Raw genomic sequence first — 17,855 nt, 5'->3', positions numbered from 1 at the left:
TATTAATATTAATATTATATCAATTTTTTACAAATTGCTGGTTTATAAGGGTGCTCCATATAATATCATTTATATATAATAAATCATGTGTTCTGCGTAGAGTATCATATTTGATACCATTATGATAAAAGAATATAAAGTTCATACTCAGAGAGAAAATAAACCGAGCCATAAAAATTGAGACAATATTTTTATGATCAAAGCTCTAGTTTTTACCGTGGGGTCAATACATAACGGACAACAATGAACAATCAAGTAAATCATTAACTATTAACAATATAAAAAAAGTATTTTTCTACATTTACATGAAGCACCAATCACAAATCATGCAATATATTGTGCACGATAATTCTCCAGCATTATTTATAAGAGGACTTAGACGTCATGTATGACAATTTATAAATATCTACAATTCATTTACACGACGGCTTACACTCTATAAAACCTGCTGCATTTCGTACGCACATTTTAATATTATCATCATTTTTCCAATATGTAGTATCCGCTCGGCCCGTCTCTGCCCAGAATGTGTCTTCAGCTAAAGTGGACTAATATAAATCTCTTGGGTTTGAGGGCCAGGCCTGACCTGTACTGTTGGCCCCCACGAGCCTTTGTTTGGCAGACGCCTCTGCTTCTCCTTTCATCCTCCCTTGAGATAAATCCCTTGATGGACCTTCTCGACTCTGGTTGAAAGTGCAGCGCAGCCGCCATACATCACAGCGGAGCTGGTCCGTTTGATGTGGGGCTGCCGTGGCCCACGGGTGGGCTGGAGATGGACTTCCTCGCAGTTCCCCCTAAAAAACTCACTCATCAATCCTAGCATCTGACCGCAGATCTCCTTCTTCTCCGGCCACCTCTGCCCTCTTGACCACGGAGAAGCAACAACAAGAACGCTCAGCACCAGGCCGGGTGGCGTTAGGGCAGAAGCAGCTATCCGTCACTCCGATCAGGCTCCTGGAAGCATATAAATCACTACTTAAATTGGTAAGGAAACTGACTGATATCACGCGACTCCTAGTCGCTCACCCAAATGAATGCATTTAAAAATAAACTTTAGTCGCATCACATGAATCACGCTTTACTCCCTGAACCCAGCTGATAAGAAAAGACTGATAGTTCTGATAAATCGCTTTCACTTTCAGTTCCACGAGATCCCGGTTATTCCAGCTTCGTGTACCTAACCGTCCGCTGTCAGAAAACCATCAGCGATATTTTTGTTTTTTTTTCCTCAAGCAATTGCCACACCGTGTGCATCATGACTCACGATAAGGTGCCAAAATCACTTGAGGGGGAGGAAACCCCACACAAACACAGGAAGTGCTGCGTTTCACACACAGGGACACAGAGTCTGAGGTCTGTGCTCTGCTCCACTGATTTTGGAATAAGATTAACCTGGCCTGGAGTTACGTTATTGTTTCTCGTGACAGAGCGGCCTGAAAAAAACCACTGTGAAAAGTTGCAATATTTTGGTGCGTTGTGAGACCAAGGAAGTAATAAAACAGCACAGAAAGTGCAAGCCATTGAGGATCTGTCATATTAGGAGCGGAAATGAAAGTGGGTCTTGTTTTAGTGACGTTTATAGTGGCTTTCCAACTTTTTTTTTGTCCTTGAAAACAATGGCCGACATGCAGATTCATGCAGGGAGAGAGAGAGAGAAAAAAAAATCACTAAGCAGCTTCTGTGGTGAAAAAGTTGCTTGCGTATTTCTTCGCTTGAGCATCTGTCGTTACCATAACATGGTTAACTCGGCATGTTAGAATAATGTCATTGACCTGAGTGCTTCTGACCGAGGAAGGTTATCAGTGGGGAAGAATTCTGACCAGATGACGGAGCGAAGGGACCACCCACCGTTATTGGAGCATGGGCGTTGTAGTCCACATTTGCATCTGCTTTATTTAAATCATGTAAATATTCCATGTAGTCACCCAGTTTACGCGAGCTCGTGAAACAGTTCGAGACAGGAGCAGCTATCTTCACGTGTGTAGCTGTGTACGTGATATAAAAACAACAGCATTCCCAAACTGCGTCCGTTTCTTTACTTAACTCCCTTCATGAACACCTACTGTAAACTAGGGAAGCAATTGAGAAAGAATTCCCGAGTATCTGTTACAAATGTCGAATGAATTATATAATATTTGATCACTGGTTTATATCACCCCCTCATTCACTTAATCACTGGAATCCAGCTCAATCGCACAACTTTCTTTTGTAAAAAAAAAAAATAATAATAATAATATGACAGTTTAGGCATCATTCTGGCGCCATCTAGTGGACGCCATGAAGAAATCATTATTTAGTCGCACATCACTTCTGGGCTTATGCACATAACCTGGTTTGCCACTAGATGGCGTAGTGATGTTGAAAATAACTTCAGTTAAAAGGACTGTCTTTAAAAAACAGTTACAGTCCATGAACGTTTCGAGATAAGAAATTGAGATATTTATATCAACTGAAAGCTTTAACGAGCTCTTTCTACTGGAAAAAGTACTGTCATCCATGCGTGTGCAAATCTGTATCGTAACAAATTGAAATCGTTGAGTTTGAGTACTTTGAATAATTTGTATTATATCAAAGTGAGAGCAAGCTATGTGTGTGTGTGTGTGTGTGTGTGTGTGTGTGTGTGTGTGTGTGTGTGTGTACTTCAGTTACTAAATCATCATAGACTGCCTACCCAGCAGGACAACCCAACTTAAAATATTAAATACGGTCTGCAATGTCATATTTAAGTATGCTAAATAGTATGTTTGCAGTGTACTTTATTTCGCATAGACGTAATACACTTTGTGATCATTTCAAAACAAACGCTTTAATTTAAAATATTTTGTTTCATTATTATTTCGACGTCTAAAACCCACTAAAGCACATCTAAAGTAGCCTATCCGATTATCATTTATTTGCTATTACATTTAAATTGAATATATTGCTAAACTGCAGCTTCATTGACACATAATGCAGTTGGAAATACGTACACGACGCACATTTTAATATTATAATTTCGTTGAGCGCGAATGCTCTTTGCAAGTCGAGGGTACGCAGGTGTGTAAAAGCACCCAAGTAAAACTCAAAAGGCTGCTTATTAAATGTTTAAAAAGTCTTAAGAAGCGTGCAAGTCTATTTCCAGCCGTTTAAAATGCTATTTGAACGCACAGTAACGATATCTAAAAGGGCATCAAGATATCGCGCTACCTCGGACTGTTCGTACCGAAAATGTTTACTTTTATGTAATTTTTAATGTCCTGTCCAAGTAGCCCAGAAGGGCGGAACAAAAATGAAGGCGAGGGGAAAACACGCAGGCTGTGTTTCAAAACGTACCGAGTCGCCTTAAGTAGACAGCGTTTTTAGCATCGACTCAATGAACTAAACCGCTCTCCGACGTGATGTCTAGAATCTGGAGCTCAATTCCAAAACCGCTACGGATGCTGCCTAGTTAGGCGGCTCGCTGTGTTTTGGAACGCCGCCTTGTTCTCATGAATCCCCATTGGTCAGACTAAAGCTCCTGCTGCCACAATACTGCACACACGTGACCCTGCTTTTCTGTACACACACGCACACACACACAGTAAAACACAGCAGGCACTTAAAAGCCAACGCCATGGCGCTTTGACCACCAATTTCACCCCATATCCAAACAAGCACCATGAACCCTCTCCGTTGACAAACACGCACTATCCCGCGGCTAATGGCGAGCGCGCTGCAGATGAAGCACTCCGGTCTGGAGCACACACGGAAGCGCGTAATAGATCCACGACGGAGACAAGCTGCGCTCTCATTCCTCAGCAACATCTCGCTGGACGGACGACCCGTGCAGGATGACGGGGAGAATCAGACCGAGGACGAGGACAGCTCCAGGACTAGACAGAGCCTGGTTTCTGCAGTGGGCCAGCAGGCATTGGCCGCGGCAGCGAACCAGGCTCTCAGCAGCGCCCGAGCTGCTGGTTTCATGGCTGGGATCACGGGTCCCAGCGCGGCCGCCTCTGCCTCTGCTGCTGCTGCTGCTGCTCCTCCTCCTCCAGCGTGCGGAGCGGATGCGGAGGGGGATGTGTGCGGCTCTCAGGTGCTCCAGTCCGTGTTCAGCTCCCCCTTTTCAGCAGTTCCGCCGGCTACGAGAGGGAGACTTCAGACGTACACTCAGGGAATCCTGCCCGTGTCCTACTCCAGGCAGTCCAGCCAGAACTACTGCTGTCTGGAGGGAGGGCAGATAGCCAACTCAGCCCTGGAACTGCAGAGATCCAGGTAACATTATGCACTGGGATGAGGACAGGTCGTTTAATTACAACAGTAATGCAGTAAGGTGCTCCACGGACTATTAACGTGCAAATCCATTTGTGTTAATCAATACTTGCTTATGCAAATATGCACCAACAAATTGAATCCTTTAAATTTAGCTCAGTTGCATTGGTATTGACGACCTAATAAAAATGGAAATCAAGTGCAATACGAAAACAAATGATTCTAGAAATGAATGAACCGTTTTTGGAAGTACTTTTAAACCAAATAATGACAAGCTGATTTTCAGAAGATTTATGATATCACCTCTCAAGTTTATTTCCACGTTATGCAGTTCATTCACATAAACTATGAATATGTTCCACATTTACTACTACAACGCGTCTGTCCAAACACATATTATTCAGTATATCAATTGCATTGAACTTTATATGCATTTATCTCATGTGAGAAGTAAACCAGTATCTATCTTTCTCTAAAATGAATGCATTTTTAGAATATTTACTAGAATTACGTTCATGCATTTTGTGGTGTAAGTGTCCAAATAGTTTTGGGGGCACCCGTCTGTGATAAATACAGTTCTTTAATATAAAATTATTACGTAAAATAGTAATTGCAAAGTACTAGCATTTAAATACTCTGATATGAAGACTATTTCCTATGGTTAAGTTAAATTTAGACAGTGCACGTAAATACTGTACATCACAATGTTTATGTGCATACACTAAATACAGTGTACTTTTTGTTCTATTGCAAAGTTGTTTCACAATATTGCTGCCGAGGTGGGACGCAGGTATATTTTTGGAGAAATACACATTATAGAAGCTGTGAAGTGAGGGATTACTTAGACTTTATTGAAATGGGAGATTAGCTGCCATTGAACTAATGGCCCCATTAGACACATTAAACACAATCCCTGAAAAAACAAATCAATAAACTCCAATCAGACTTTTCTATAGTACATCGTTCATTCATTAATATCCTAAGTGACCCGTGTTCTGAGGAGACTGCGTGTGACACAGTTTGCGTGAATGAGTTTCTCAGTTCACCCGTGCTTACCAAAACATTTTACCAAAACAACGAGTATTCAAAAGTTATCCTTACCTTTAACATCACGGTGCGTTTATTGAATCACTAATGGTTATATTTACTCGGCAAATGTTTTTAATGAATCGCTATTTTCTCATTTTCAGAACTGTTTATATACGTATTAATATGGCCAGTGTTTCGAAAGATGCCCTGTGAGGAAAAACACACAGCAGCCAGTATCTCTGAAGTACCAGGATCATATATTTAGCATGTTCGTAGTGACAACTGTGTCTAATCAGAGATGAGCAGGTGGCAACACTGAAGTATCTGCCAGGCACATTAGTTTCAGTTCCAACCAACATAACCACAACATTTCAATCTCAGCCAAACAGCCACAGCACTGGTGTCTGTTGCTCTAACTGTTGCTTTAAAGGCATGCGAAGCTCAACCAAATCTACAGTCATTAACGTTCAGGTTACAGTATCTTTTACTTTCTCTTTCTAGCATACACACACACACACACACACACACACACACACACACACCTTCTGCACCTGCTTTTATGTGACCATATGAACGTGCTGTAATTTGAGACAGCAAACGCCATGCCTGCAAGTTGGGTGTCCTTTGTTCAGTCGCTTTGTATTGGAGCCAGAGAGACAGCAGGGAATGTTTTTTTTTGTGACTGTAGATAGTATGCGATATTGCATTGTTTTTTTTATGGTGTATGTAAGGAAAGAGTGAACCAGACTTACAACACATTACAGAAATATTATGCACAACTGTTTTCTCATGGCAGTAACTGTTAATATCTGACCTGAAACCTAAATCTTGCTTCATTTCACAGTAATTATGTGTCCTGTTGGTTTAGTTGTGCAAGGGTCAGAAAATGTCCCAACATCTAAAAAAACTGTTTTGACTCCAGACAAATGTAATATGTCTGAATTATCCTTACTATATAGGGATAGTTTAAAATAATAAAATAAAATAACTAAAATTCAAGGTCAGATAGAAACGGCAACTTTTATTTTGAACTTTATCACTTACAGAGAATTCTGGGACACTTCAATCGTAATGCCTGTAGGTATATACGGTACATTCTGAAAAAAACACATTTAATTTCAAGATGTCTCAGTAAACTTTATTAGTGGCGAGGCTTGTACTCCAACTGATTTTGATCAACTGCACAACACGTAATTTCTCTTAACAGTGAAGAGTATAATTTTTGAGCCACCCAAAAAGAGTGGTAAAAATAATGATGGTTTTTAAACAGGTCTCCCAAAATACCCATAGTTTACAATTGGTTAAGCTAAATGGGTATTCCCACCCCAGAACTTACTATATTATTTGAGTACGTCTCCACGGGAGTCAACCTACTAAAAGCTAACTTCCACTGCAAAAAAAAAAAAAGTTAATTGGTTAATGGCAAGTTCAGTAACACAATAAATCAATTATAAATTTAAAGTTCCTTTTGACACGTCACTTTTGATGGCTGTTCCTTGAAATAACAGTTTCTTCTTAGCAGTTATGTACGTTGTGACTTTATGTTACGACATAAGTTCTTAAATTAATTTTTATTCAGATGTGGTACCAAAATGGTGCGCATGTGGAAAACTGCACCGCACTTGTGGAAAAGATACAGATTATAGTATTATAGCGTAGTATTATATATAACATAACTTGTTTTTGAAATTGCGAAAGCTAAAACGTACCTACCTTATTGTTTAAGGTGAATTTCTAGCAGCTCCAGCTGCCATTCGTACCGTCGGTTTCACCGATTCGTTTTTTATAGTCATCTCTGCACATTAAGCTCAGACAGGAGAAAGTATTTTAACATGACATACTTGAGCTTTAAACAGTGTAGGACTTGTTCTAAACGGGCAGCTGCTAGAAACAAACCCAGGTTCCAGGCAGGATGCCCAGTCTCTGCCCTGACTCCCCTCTTCCCCTTCCTCCACTCCCTGCTTCTGACCTCCACTTCCTCTCACAGACCCCCTCCTGCATGGGCTGCCACTTTCCACCAGGAAGACCAAAATCTTTAGAAGCACTGCCAAGAGCAGCCTGGGAATAGAGAGTGAGCAGTGTAATTCTGTCTCTCATGTGCTGGCACAGGCCTTACAGAACAAAATTTACACACACACACACACACACACACCCTATATGATCCTGTTCTTCAGGGCCTTCTGTTAAGTCTGCCTCGATGGGGCGGCCCAGACAAAAGCATTGTTGCAACCCTGTCAGGTCTAACCGTGTGAAGAGTCCGGTGTTATGTAATTCCTGAGCTCTAATGGGTGGCTATACATCTGCCTGGATCTTTCTAGTGCCGACTTTAATCTTGCCTCACAATTGCATGGTCCTCCAAGACAACTAAGTAGAGGGCTCAAAATATTCCAAGGGTCTGGCTGTAATTTACACTATAATACCACATTCCATTTTACTCTGGGGGAAAACGTGACTATATCGCACCATGTTGTATAAAATAAGTGTTAAACAGTTTCCATTGTGAGGATTATTGTTGGCCCTAATATACTAATATTAATATTAATATACTAATACCTAATATCATTTTTATCCCACTTGGTGTTACAGAACGCAATCTATTATAAGGTCCATTATGAAGTAAATTGTAGATACTAATAGCCAGGAACACAAAGCCAGGAAATAAATTCATTTATTTACATTTATTTGATGTGTCCTAAATATCATAGTTTCGCTTTTTCCACATATTTTGATATATTTTTAAGCTTTGCACCTAATTTATTCTTAACAAAACACTGACATTTCCTCCAGGCTCATTATTGGATACGTTCCATAACCATTAAAACAAGTCATGTTTTGGATGGACCGTGTCCTTTTTCCTTTGTGCTGTGCGGTTAGCTGCCATCGCTGAGTGATTATGCCGACATTTTTTTTCCCCCAGCGAAATAAATGAAATCAGGATAAGGTTTTAAACCAGAACTTAAAACCAGTATCGGATGTGGTGGGAATTGCAACCAGGCAAATTCAGGCCAAGACATGATTTAAAAAAAAAAAAAAAAAAACATGGGCTGCTGTGGCTTGTTGCTCTGTTTTTATTCGGAGAGTTTTTAGGAACACAGGACTTTTACGGGAATAGATCCCCACCGGTTACTTAAAACAATGAACGGCGGTGTTTTAAGACTTGAGGTAAAGGAAATGCTGTTGTGTAATGGCAAGCAGATGTGGCACGAATAAAGGATGGCATGCTTTTGGATTCATCGGTAGGGTGGGAAATGTGCATAAAGTGAGATTCTGCTGCTGCTACAAGTCAAACGACTAACTAAAAAAAGCTACTTAGAAAGCTACTTTTTGCATGGTGGAGGCCTGTGTGTTTTGACTATCAATGGATGACGCTTGTAATTCCTGTTATAGATAAACTGCAAAACAATAAAAGTCTTTGCTACAGCCTTGTGCATTGAAAAGCCTTTCATAAACATAAGGCATGTTGCGTATTGATGTTTTGACTGAGGTCATTTAGTTTGGTCTGGTCTTGACCATTGTTTTCTTACCGTTCCGACAGCGTAAAGTATAATCACCCAGAATACACAGCTCTGTTTTTCATTCGCTCCTCTAGGATCAAAGATTCAGACAACTTTTGGAACCGAGACGAGCGTTTTGAGGTTTCGATTCCTTCCCGTAAGAGCAAAATTCAACAATGTGCCGTTTTTAATGAAAGAACACAATGAGGCCAGAAACGCGTAAGAGAAGTTTTACTTCGAAAGGAAACCATATAATAGCCCTATACCACAGCAGTGTATGAATCGGGATGTAGACACTAGTACAGCACCCTCTTTCAGCAAACCAAGAAAGGAGAGTAGTTCTGTTTTGTTTAGAATTTGGTTCTGACACTTTTTGGAACACAACACCGCATGAAATCAAGCTTTTCTAGCTTGAAGCATTGCATTCTAGTATTACCATGGAGTATGTTTTGGGCCAAGATGTTTGTCAGGAATGACACAAAACTAACAGTGGTTCAGTTACGCTGCATGGAAGCATATTTTAAGATCGTCTTGTAGAATAAAGTTAGGGTGTTGATGTAGGCAGCCTGTGCTGGATTTGGTGCTCTCTGGTGTTATATTATAAGTCAGGTGTGGAGGCCTGGGCTTATGGCCTTGTTTAGTTGTTTCCTGGGACTTAAATGTCATGTCATGAGTTGATGCTCACTTTAATAAAATATATAGATGCAGATAGGATCTTACGATTGCCTATGGCTACCCATTTACCCAAACAGAGCAACTTTTTTTGTCTTATCACTTATTCAGTTTACTTATATAAACTGTTATTTTAATGCCAAATTGATATTTAATGTCATTCTTGTGATTGCATTTGATTTTGTTGTCTTTCAGTCAAGAGACATCATTGTGTTTCTGCTAATTTGTTTGATCTACTACTTCTAGAAAGTGTTCAGCCCAAGGACCCGGCAAATAAACGCACTCATATCCAGATTTCAGTAAATTATACATTTCAGTGTGAATTTGGCCTCAAAGTACAACCTCTCTCGTTCCAGGATTGTTTTGGAGCAGCCCAAGCTGTATTTTTCTAAATCACCCAGCCACTGCATAAGCATATGATATGCAAACTACATCTCTTTGTTAAGGAAAACTAGTGTCACGCTAATGGTGGTAGTAGTTTTGATGGATGATTATTGTTATCAAGGTAAAGGCCTTTACAATGACGTAAAACAGTCGTTCCTTAAATGCTTCATTATGCGTAAACTGTGTTCTTGGCAAACTGATTGCTATAGCATTGTATTTTGCATGGACATTTCTGTATTCTCAAAATGCATATCCTGCGAGTGTGTTCACTTTTTGTTTAACTCTCTATCATACTGTTTAAAGCTTCAAAGAATCGCTGTATCACTGTTTCCACAAAAATAAGCAGCAAAACTGTTGAAACGTTGAAATGTTTCTTGAGAAGCAAATCAGCATGTTGGTATGGTTTCTAAAGGATTATTTGAGTAATGGCTGCTGAAATTTCACGGGAATAAATTACATATTAAGCACTTTGAACATACTTAAATGAAAAAACAATATTTTAAATTGTAATAATATTTCACTGTTTTGCTCTATTTCTGATTAAAAGTCTGTTTTTTTTTTGGCCACTTTTACCTTTTTGCTTTCTTAGTTGGACACTTAATATTTGTTACTAATATTAATTTGACCGCACAGACAATTGTATTGGATGATGAGTGTTCTATGGATTTGTCTCCAGAGCTTCTTTAAAGGTGTATTAAGCTCATTCCATAACTGAAGAACTTTACACAGTTATTAAACCAGACTCAATCAGCAATAAACTGATTTCAGCCGAATAATGACTGTCTGTCCAGAGCTTCTTTACAGCAGAACTGAGTACCGTTTAAATCACCGAATCGTTATTTAAGTTTTAGAAAGCACTATAAAAATAAAGGTGACTCGACATGAATGGGAAGAGCTTGAATGAACAGTGTACTTTGCAGTGGTCACACTCTTATCAGGTGTCTGTTATTGGTCTGGTTTCAGAGCTTATTTGGCAGGAACGCAAGCATTCTTCAGCCCACGTTTCCACAGATACAGGTCTTTGCAACAAGGCCATGCTTGACCTGCTTTTCAGCGCCGCTCTCTGCTTTTGAAAAGCAAATATGAAGAACTTCAGCTCAGAGTGTGTGAGCTTTAAGGGAAAAAACCGCTTATGATAACGTCTCGAAATAGAAACAAATGTTGCTTATGAGGCTTTTTCTCAGCCTCCCCGGTGTGTTGTACCTTATCAGCAGACTAATAGATGTTCGTTATTACCTCAGCTTGTGAGAAGGAATGTGTTATGTGAAAGTGTAACGGAAATCTCTGCTGGAGCCACGACTTATCCTCTTACAGGGGCTTGTTTCTGGAACATTCTGTGTGTGTGATCTCATATTACATCAAGAAAATAACAAAGTCGGAACGCTTGTGCTGCAACAGGTTTGGTGTCGATGGGAAACTTTAACCTGAATTTGAAGTAATGCTCTAAAGCACACAGTGCAGTGCACTCAATCAAGCTTTGTTTGGCAACGTGCTAAATCATCATAAGTTGGTTGTATGTTTGACTCAATAGGTGGCGTGTGAAATTCTGTAGTTGCTATTTTCGTGCATAAGCCTATTGTGTGGTTAAAAACTAGTGAAATGATTCATTGTTGAGTAAGTGTGTTGGTCATGGCACATGCAAGATTGGCGTCTGAGTCTTGCTTGCAACATTAAAAATAAGCTCATTTACACATCTTTATTTCGTTTAAGGGATATATAAATATATGAACTTAATGCTATGAATTCATGACTGCGGTTTTATTAAACGGAGCACTAGAAAATCTTACCCTATTGTTGTTCATTTGCAGGCGGCGACTAATATCCCAGCGTTCCTCACTGGAGACTCTGGAGGATATTGAGGAGAATGCCCCTCTACGAAGGTATTGTAATTGTTTTCCCTTAAAACCTTTCAACGGCCAGAGGCGATACTTGGTGGGTTAAGTGTGTGATTCTGACAGATTGCGATAAATCATTGCTCGGGTAACCCATCTAACTGTTCTTTCAGTTGACGTTATGGAAATCTTTTTACTTGAAAAGTGATGTATTAAAAGCATTTTTATATTTTAGCGCCGTTCTGGAGGATTTTGCGCATTTATGTTTAACTCAATTGTTGTATTTATTCTTTAACAAGACTCAGACATATTCTGATTTAGCAAAGGTGCTTCAAGTTAGTCACACTAGAATAAAGCTGTAAATAAATAAATTGTTAAGAGCAAGAAACAATAGCAGTAAGTGTAAGGAAAAGCACCTAAGGTCAGAAGTCACGTAAAAAAAAAATTTTTATAGCATTTTTAACAATACACAAATGTTTCACAGCAGCTTTACAGAAAATCAGGTTAATGTTAAGAATAGTATCTTGTGCGCAAAACATCTCCTTAAAATACTTTAAAACAAGGCTAAACCTAGTACCACTGATGCTTGGAAATGTTTATCTTCCGACATTTTTTGCTTTGTAAAATTATTAACTGATTTATGTCTGTTGTCCCCTTCCCTGGATGTTTTTTTGTTAATCTAAAGTTGATCACAAAAAAAAAAAGAATAGAGTTTTAATGCTTATATCAAGCAGATTAGCTGGGATTTGCTCTGTGTAGCCTGAAGGATATCGGTATTTATTTTTCTGATGGACGGTGTTGATGCTGCTTTTTTTTTTTATCTAGATGCCGGACTTTATCTGGTTCACCCCGACCAAAGAGTTTTAAGAAGGTCCATTTCATCAAAAACATAAGACAGCATGACATGCGCAATGGAAGGTATGTTCACAGATACCCAGCGGCCCACACGCACACATCTCACAGAGAACAGCACCCACACATCAAGTGTTTCACAAAAAGACTCCCCCTGAATTTTTTTTGAAATTTGCTACATTATTTCCCTTTTTAATAAACATTTTCCCTGGAAACGAATAATTATCATTGCAACCATCGTATATTTCTTCCTATAAGGTCATGCCATTTCGATATAATACTTTATCAATATATAACACGTTAACAAGACCACTTGAAGTTGCAGAACCCGGAAAAGAAAAGGATGTTTTTCGCTATCCGGGTGTTTATCAGTGTGTGTGCGTGTGCGTGTGTGATTATTTTTATCTCTGACTCTCAGGTCTTTTTAAATTGGTAGTCGAAGCAGACACTGTCTAAAACTCAAACGTTTGGGGAATGTTGTTTGTTTTTGTTTCGTTTTTTTTTTTTTCTTTTTTCGTTTATGATTGATTATAGAGTGCCCTTTTGTCTGAATTGGATTTCGAAGGGGTTTGTTGGAGGAGGACGTGACCTGCTTCGCTTTTTCCTTTGAGAAAATCCATAAAATAAAGACATTTGCAGCCTTCCAAAGAAGTCACTTTCGTTTTGTAAAGCTAACTGCTGCAGTGTTTGCGTGTCAGAGAGTTTGTTTTTTTTTTTTTTTTGGTTGTACTTTGATCCAACATATTTTTTTAGTTTGTGCTTTAGATCAGCAGTCGATGGACTTCTGAAGGAAATACAAGAACTTGAAAAGCCTTGGCAGAATATTAGGTTCTTAAATCCTTTGTTTCTAAACACGTTCAGTTCTCAGTGGTCTCAATCAGCTTTCGGTTCACTTCAAAGTTCGTTTTTACAAGCAGTTTGCCTTTCTCTGTGTTTTCCTCTGATCTTTGCTGCATATGCATTCAGATACATTCCTGCATTATATATGACATGCTATTTCATAGCAAGTTATTTATTGTGTATCTCTTCATCTTTGCCTGTGGACCTGACCTCTGTATTGATAGAGTTCACTTCAATTAGTTCATGTATCATTTTGTCTTTATAGGATAGTCCTTATCAGTGGCAGAAGATCCTTCTATAGTGTTTTTTCTGTCCTGCCCTATCGAGATTGTAGCCAAACAGGGTATGTATTCTTCAGCATGCAAATCTTCTTTTCATTATCATCCTTTTTATCCCTTCACTTTCGAGTTTTTTTTTTTTTTTTTTTCCTGGCCATTATCAGTGGGTCCAAACACGCACATTCTGTATCATCCTTCTAAGTAATCTTCTAAAAATCATATTTTACGTAAAGTATATACACTGAAATTTGTTTAATCTGTTATTTGCATTCAGTCGCTTTTACTCTGTATGCACAGATCGCTTGTTATACGTTTTATATCCCGCGTAGCTCTCCTGAGGTTTTGGTAGCACGTGTGCAGCTTCATTTCGGAGAGACTGACCAACAAGCTCGGGCATGCTTTGCATAGACCTCACCCTTGACTTTACCGCTTTTTTCTTTCCCGAAAAAGTCTTTTTAATGGCTGGATCTGCAGCTATACGGCTTTTTTTTTCTAATTTAACAAAAAACTTGAACTTTCTAACGGGATGTTTATCTTGCCTACACATTGGCATTGCCTGCTTTCACATTATTTAAAGCTGAAGCTTATAATTTATTCCGTAATCTGTTTTAATATGCAGAGACAACTGTAAGTAAGCCATATGTACTTTTAATTTATTAATAAATTATTATGTGTTATTATTATTTATCTGATGGAGCTTTCAGACACTTAATAACCTACAACTCAAACAATGGTGTAAATTTAAGGGTGAAAAACATTTATTATTTTTTAACCTTCCATTTAGTGATGCTTATAGAAATTACCTGCTTCAGCTTTAACATAGTTTTTGCTTTTTACGGTTGAGGCTTTTACTTAAATTTGAGTAAAAATCAATTTAAACAGTTCAGCTTGCTTTGGGAATAAGATTGGAGACTCTTTGTTGGGTTGCTGTTTTTTTTAGTGATAGAAAAGCGAAGGAATATCAATCATTGGACTTATTAGTGTCTGAGATGAGGATACCGGTTTTTTGCATTATTCTATTTGCTACTGGAAAAATGTTAATATTAATAGTTTAACAGAAACAACATGTAAATAATAAGATCCAGAACATAAAAGTGCATATTAACTGGACAAAGGGCAATGCTAAATCTAAATGGCTCAAATGTTAAGGCATTTTATGGCTACACTTGCATTTATAGAGGTACCATAGAAAGCTGATAAAAGTCTCGTAGAGATAAAAGCTCTGTATTATTAATATCTGGTATATTCATAAATACAGACTAAAAGAGAAAACGCGTTAGTTTGTACATTATTTGCCTTCCTCACTAGGCGTTTTATTGGCTTACATGAATGTCAAAAATACTTTTTTGGTTAATCTGATTTTTTATACAAAGGGTTAACACGGTGAAATCTGATTTGGACGTTTTCAGTAGAATGTTGGTCAGCTTGCTTAAGTGATTGATTAAATTTGTCCTTGAAATGCTGAACGCTGCTTGGTTTTATGAGATTTTGACCTCTTTGCGTATAGCATTATATAACTTAGTCCGCTTAGTTATGCATTCAGTACGATGAATGGCTCGTGGCAAAATTCAGCATGTTTTATTCCATTGACGTTTTGGCTCGGCTGATTGAAGCAAAGTGCACAGTATTGACAGAGCAATCTAAGCGGGGTCGTCCTGGATAGAGTGGCAAGTTTACGGACATGTTCTGCTTGCATCAGCGCCACCAGCGGCCGAAGAGTGTCAGATGCTAATCCGCTAACAAACTAAAACACGCGCAAGGTTTATGTCAGCAAACTGAAGAAACTAGTCAGGAGAGCTGATAATTAGCTATGAGATTTACACACAGAGTTGCTGTGGACTCCTGAAAATCTGGTTTAGTTTTTTTTAAATATTCATGTGAAAACTCTCAAGGGCATCTGTTCCTATTAGCTCTTGCCTAATGCTTTTCCATTCACCAAGCTGTTTGAAGGGCTCCTGTGCACATTGCCTATAACTGCCCTCTATTCTCCTGGGATCTGAGATTATTGATGCGTCACTAGACATCTCACAAATACTCTGTGCTAAAGCTAAGTTCCGTCTGCTGTCTACTAATGAGACTGCTTTTAAGCCTGCACACGAATAAGGTAGCCATGCTGTAACTAATTCATCTGGAGCCAAATAAAAGTTTTTTTATTTACATTTTTTTTTACTCCAGTGTTCATTTTTGTGTTTTGTTTCTCAACCCTAACCTTTAAATTAAACTATGCTGCAAACTAATTCTGATGTTATTGGAATTCATTGAAATTGCAGCAATGAGAAAACCCGTTAAATGACTAAAAGCATTAACAGTTTAGACACTTAGCTATGAGAAGGTAACTAAAAGAATACTGTTAGATTTATCTGATTGATGTTTAAAACGTTGTGGACGTTTTTTTTAATACTTCAGCTTGTGTTTATATTATTGCAGCAAGCTGGCAATGCAACATTTCTCATTTAAGTTGTTTTTCGTCATTAAATATTTAATTTTATTTCAGTTGATGTTTATTTTTATTCAAATAATGCTATATATATATAGCTGTCGTAGTCGATAACAACCCTTGTAATGTGAATCAAACCTGTCATAATGCTCATTTAATACAGCTGAGATGCAGTCTTAAAAAACATCTCACATTCCTGTCATTTTTTGCTATAAATTAAAGAGATTCTTCTTGTCGTGTGAGAGATTTGATTTATTTTTATTATTCCTGGACCCTGAATATAACCTATATGCGCTATGTTAGCCATCCATCTATTCACCTTGATTCTTGGGGCATATTAATATTGCATTATTGTATTATATATTTTTTTGTACTGTGTTTGTTTGATGTTGTACCACGTAACTTTACGATGCATTATTTATACATACATTTAACTGAGTAAATAATCTTTTAAAATAACGTTCGTAAGTGTAGATAAATAATAACCGAAACGATGTTTGACATAAGAATTTGGTTTGTACAGTATTTGGGTTTTTTTTTTCTCCCTTCCTCTTAAATGTCAAATTGTTCTTAAGCTGAATTAAAAATAAAATAGCCAAGCATTGAGCGCAGCAGGTTACGGCGGCAAATGGTGTAGCAGCAGGTTAAGTATGTTTGCCAGTACAGACTGCTGTCTATGGAGGGGACTCTGAGATGTTCTCTTGCCCCAGCAGGGATGTGAAGGCAGAAAGCGGACGCCAGCGACACCCCTCGGGTGGCATGAGTGCCAAGGAGATGGTGATCGGCCTGGAGGGCGTCGAGTTGGGTGCAGACGGCAAGGTGAGTGCAAAGATATTTTCCTTTTTTTGCAATCTCTGTTTTCACCTGCCTTTCTGTTGGCCGATAGAAAGTCTCGAGTGTTTGACTACAGTTTCTGTAAATGCGTACGCAGACCGTGTCATACACGCAGTTCCTGTATCCAACCAATGTCCTGGGTCGTCGAAACACCATCGACTCCACGTCGTCTTTCTCTCAGTCCCGCAATGCCAGCCACCGCAGCCTCAGTCTGGCACGTGCCAACAGTAACCAGAGCAGCCTTGATACCGGTGCGTCTGCCAACAACTTGTCATGGCTCTTTCATTTTGCCTCAATCTCTCTAATACGTCCCGACAAGGGGCCGCTTGTTTGGTTTTAATGAGCATTTTGGTAAGACCTCTGTTTAATAATGCGTTATTTATGAAGCAGCCTTGAGCAAGGTCATAAACTTCTTGATACAAAGTGTATCATACGGTTTCTTCTCTAAATTTAGAACTGTATTTATTAAGCAGTATCTTTGCAAAAAAAATGTTTTTCATTGCATTCCAGTTCATCTCAATCAAACCGCAGTTGGGTGATTTACTTTGGTATAAAATAATAAAAAATACTAGCTAAGTAACATGCTAGCTAACTAACTAACTAACTAACTAACTAAACATTTAAAAAAGCTATCTGCTTTTGCATAGAAACTCTTCATTTGCTTTGAGTATTATGTGATCTTCGCCCATGTAAAATCTCTTTTCTCATAGGCAATGAACTGGGAGATTTCAGGGAGTACGACCCCAATCTTCTGGATGACCCGCAATGGCCATGTGGAAAGCACAAAAGAGTGCTTATCTTTCCTTCGTACATGGTGAGATATCACATAGCACAACGCAAATCCTGACTGATTCACATGTGATTTGTGTCAGCTGTGCATATTTAGTTGGAAATGCTCTTTTGTAAGGTCTTTAGAAGTTTTGATGCCAAGGACCATCAAACCTATTTCCAAAAAAAAAAAAATAAATAAATA

The 17,855-nt window shown here is 38.6% G+C and overlaps 2 protein-coding genes across 2 annotated transcripts in view; one reads left to right on the top strand and one right to left on the bottom strand.

Moving 5' to 3' along the window:
- Positions 1-1,738, bottom strand: part of LOC122360810 (triple functional domain protein-like) — a 37,471-nt gene extending 35,733 nt beyond the window's left edge. The window contains 2 exon segments of the mRNA XM_043261672.1: positions 808-954; positions 1,731-1,738. Coding sequence (XP_043117607.1) covers positions 808-954; positions 1,731-1,738 — 155 coding nt within the window.
- The window catches only part of LOC122361037 (CDK5 and ABL1 enzyme substrate 1-like), an 18,730-nt gene continuing 1,058 nt past the window's right edge, over positions 184-17,855 (top strand). Inside the window, exons 1-7 of the mRNA XM_043261971.1 lie at positions 184-4,233; positions 11,618-11,689; positions 12,467-12,559; positions 13,599-13,676; positions 16,762-16,867; positions 16,980-17,133; positions 17,593-17,696. Coding sequence (XP_043117906.1) covers positions 3,680-4,233; positions 11,618-11,689; positions 12,467-12,559; positions 13,599-13,676; positions 16,762-16,867; positions 16,980-17,133; positions 17,593-17,696 — 1,161 coding nt within the window. The 5' untranslated portion in view covers positions 184-3,679. The remainder of the gene's footprint in view (positions 4,234-11,617; positions 11,690-12,466; positions 12,560-13,598; positions 13,677-16,761; positions 16,868-16,979; positions 17,134-17,592; positions 17,697-17,855) is intronic.

Source organism: Puntigrus tetrazona, chromosome 16, assembly GCF_018831695.1.
Source record: "Puntigrus tetrazona isolate hp1 chromosome 16, ASM1883169v1, whole genome shotgun sequence".
Taxonomy (NCBI): domain Eukaryota; kingdom Metazoa; phylum Chordata; class Actinopteri; order Cypriniformes; family Cyprinidae; genus Puntigrus; species Puntigrus tetrazona.
Note: the sequence above shows the minus strand (reverse complement) of the source record. Positions and strands in the feature narration are given on the sequence as shown.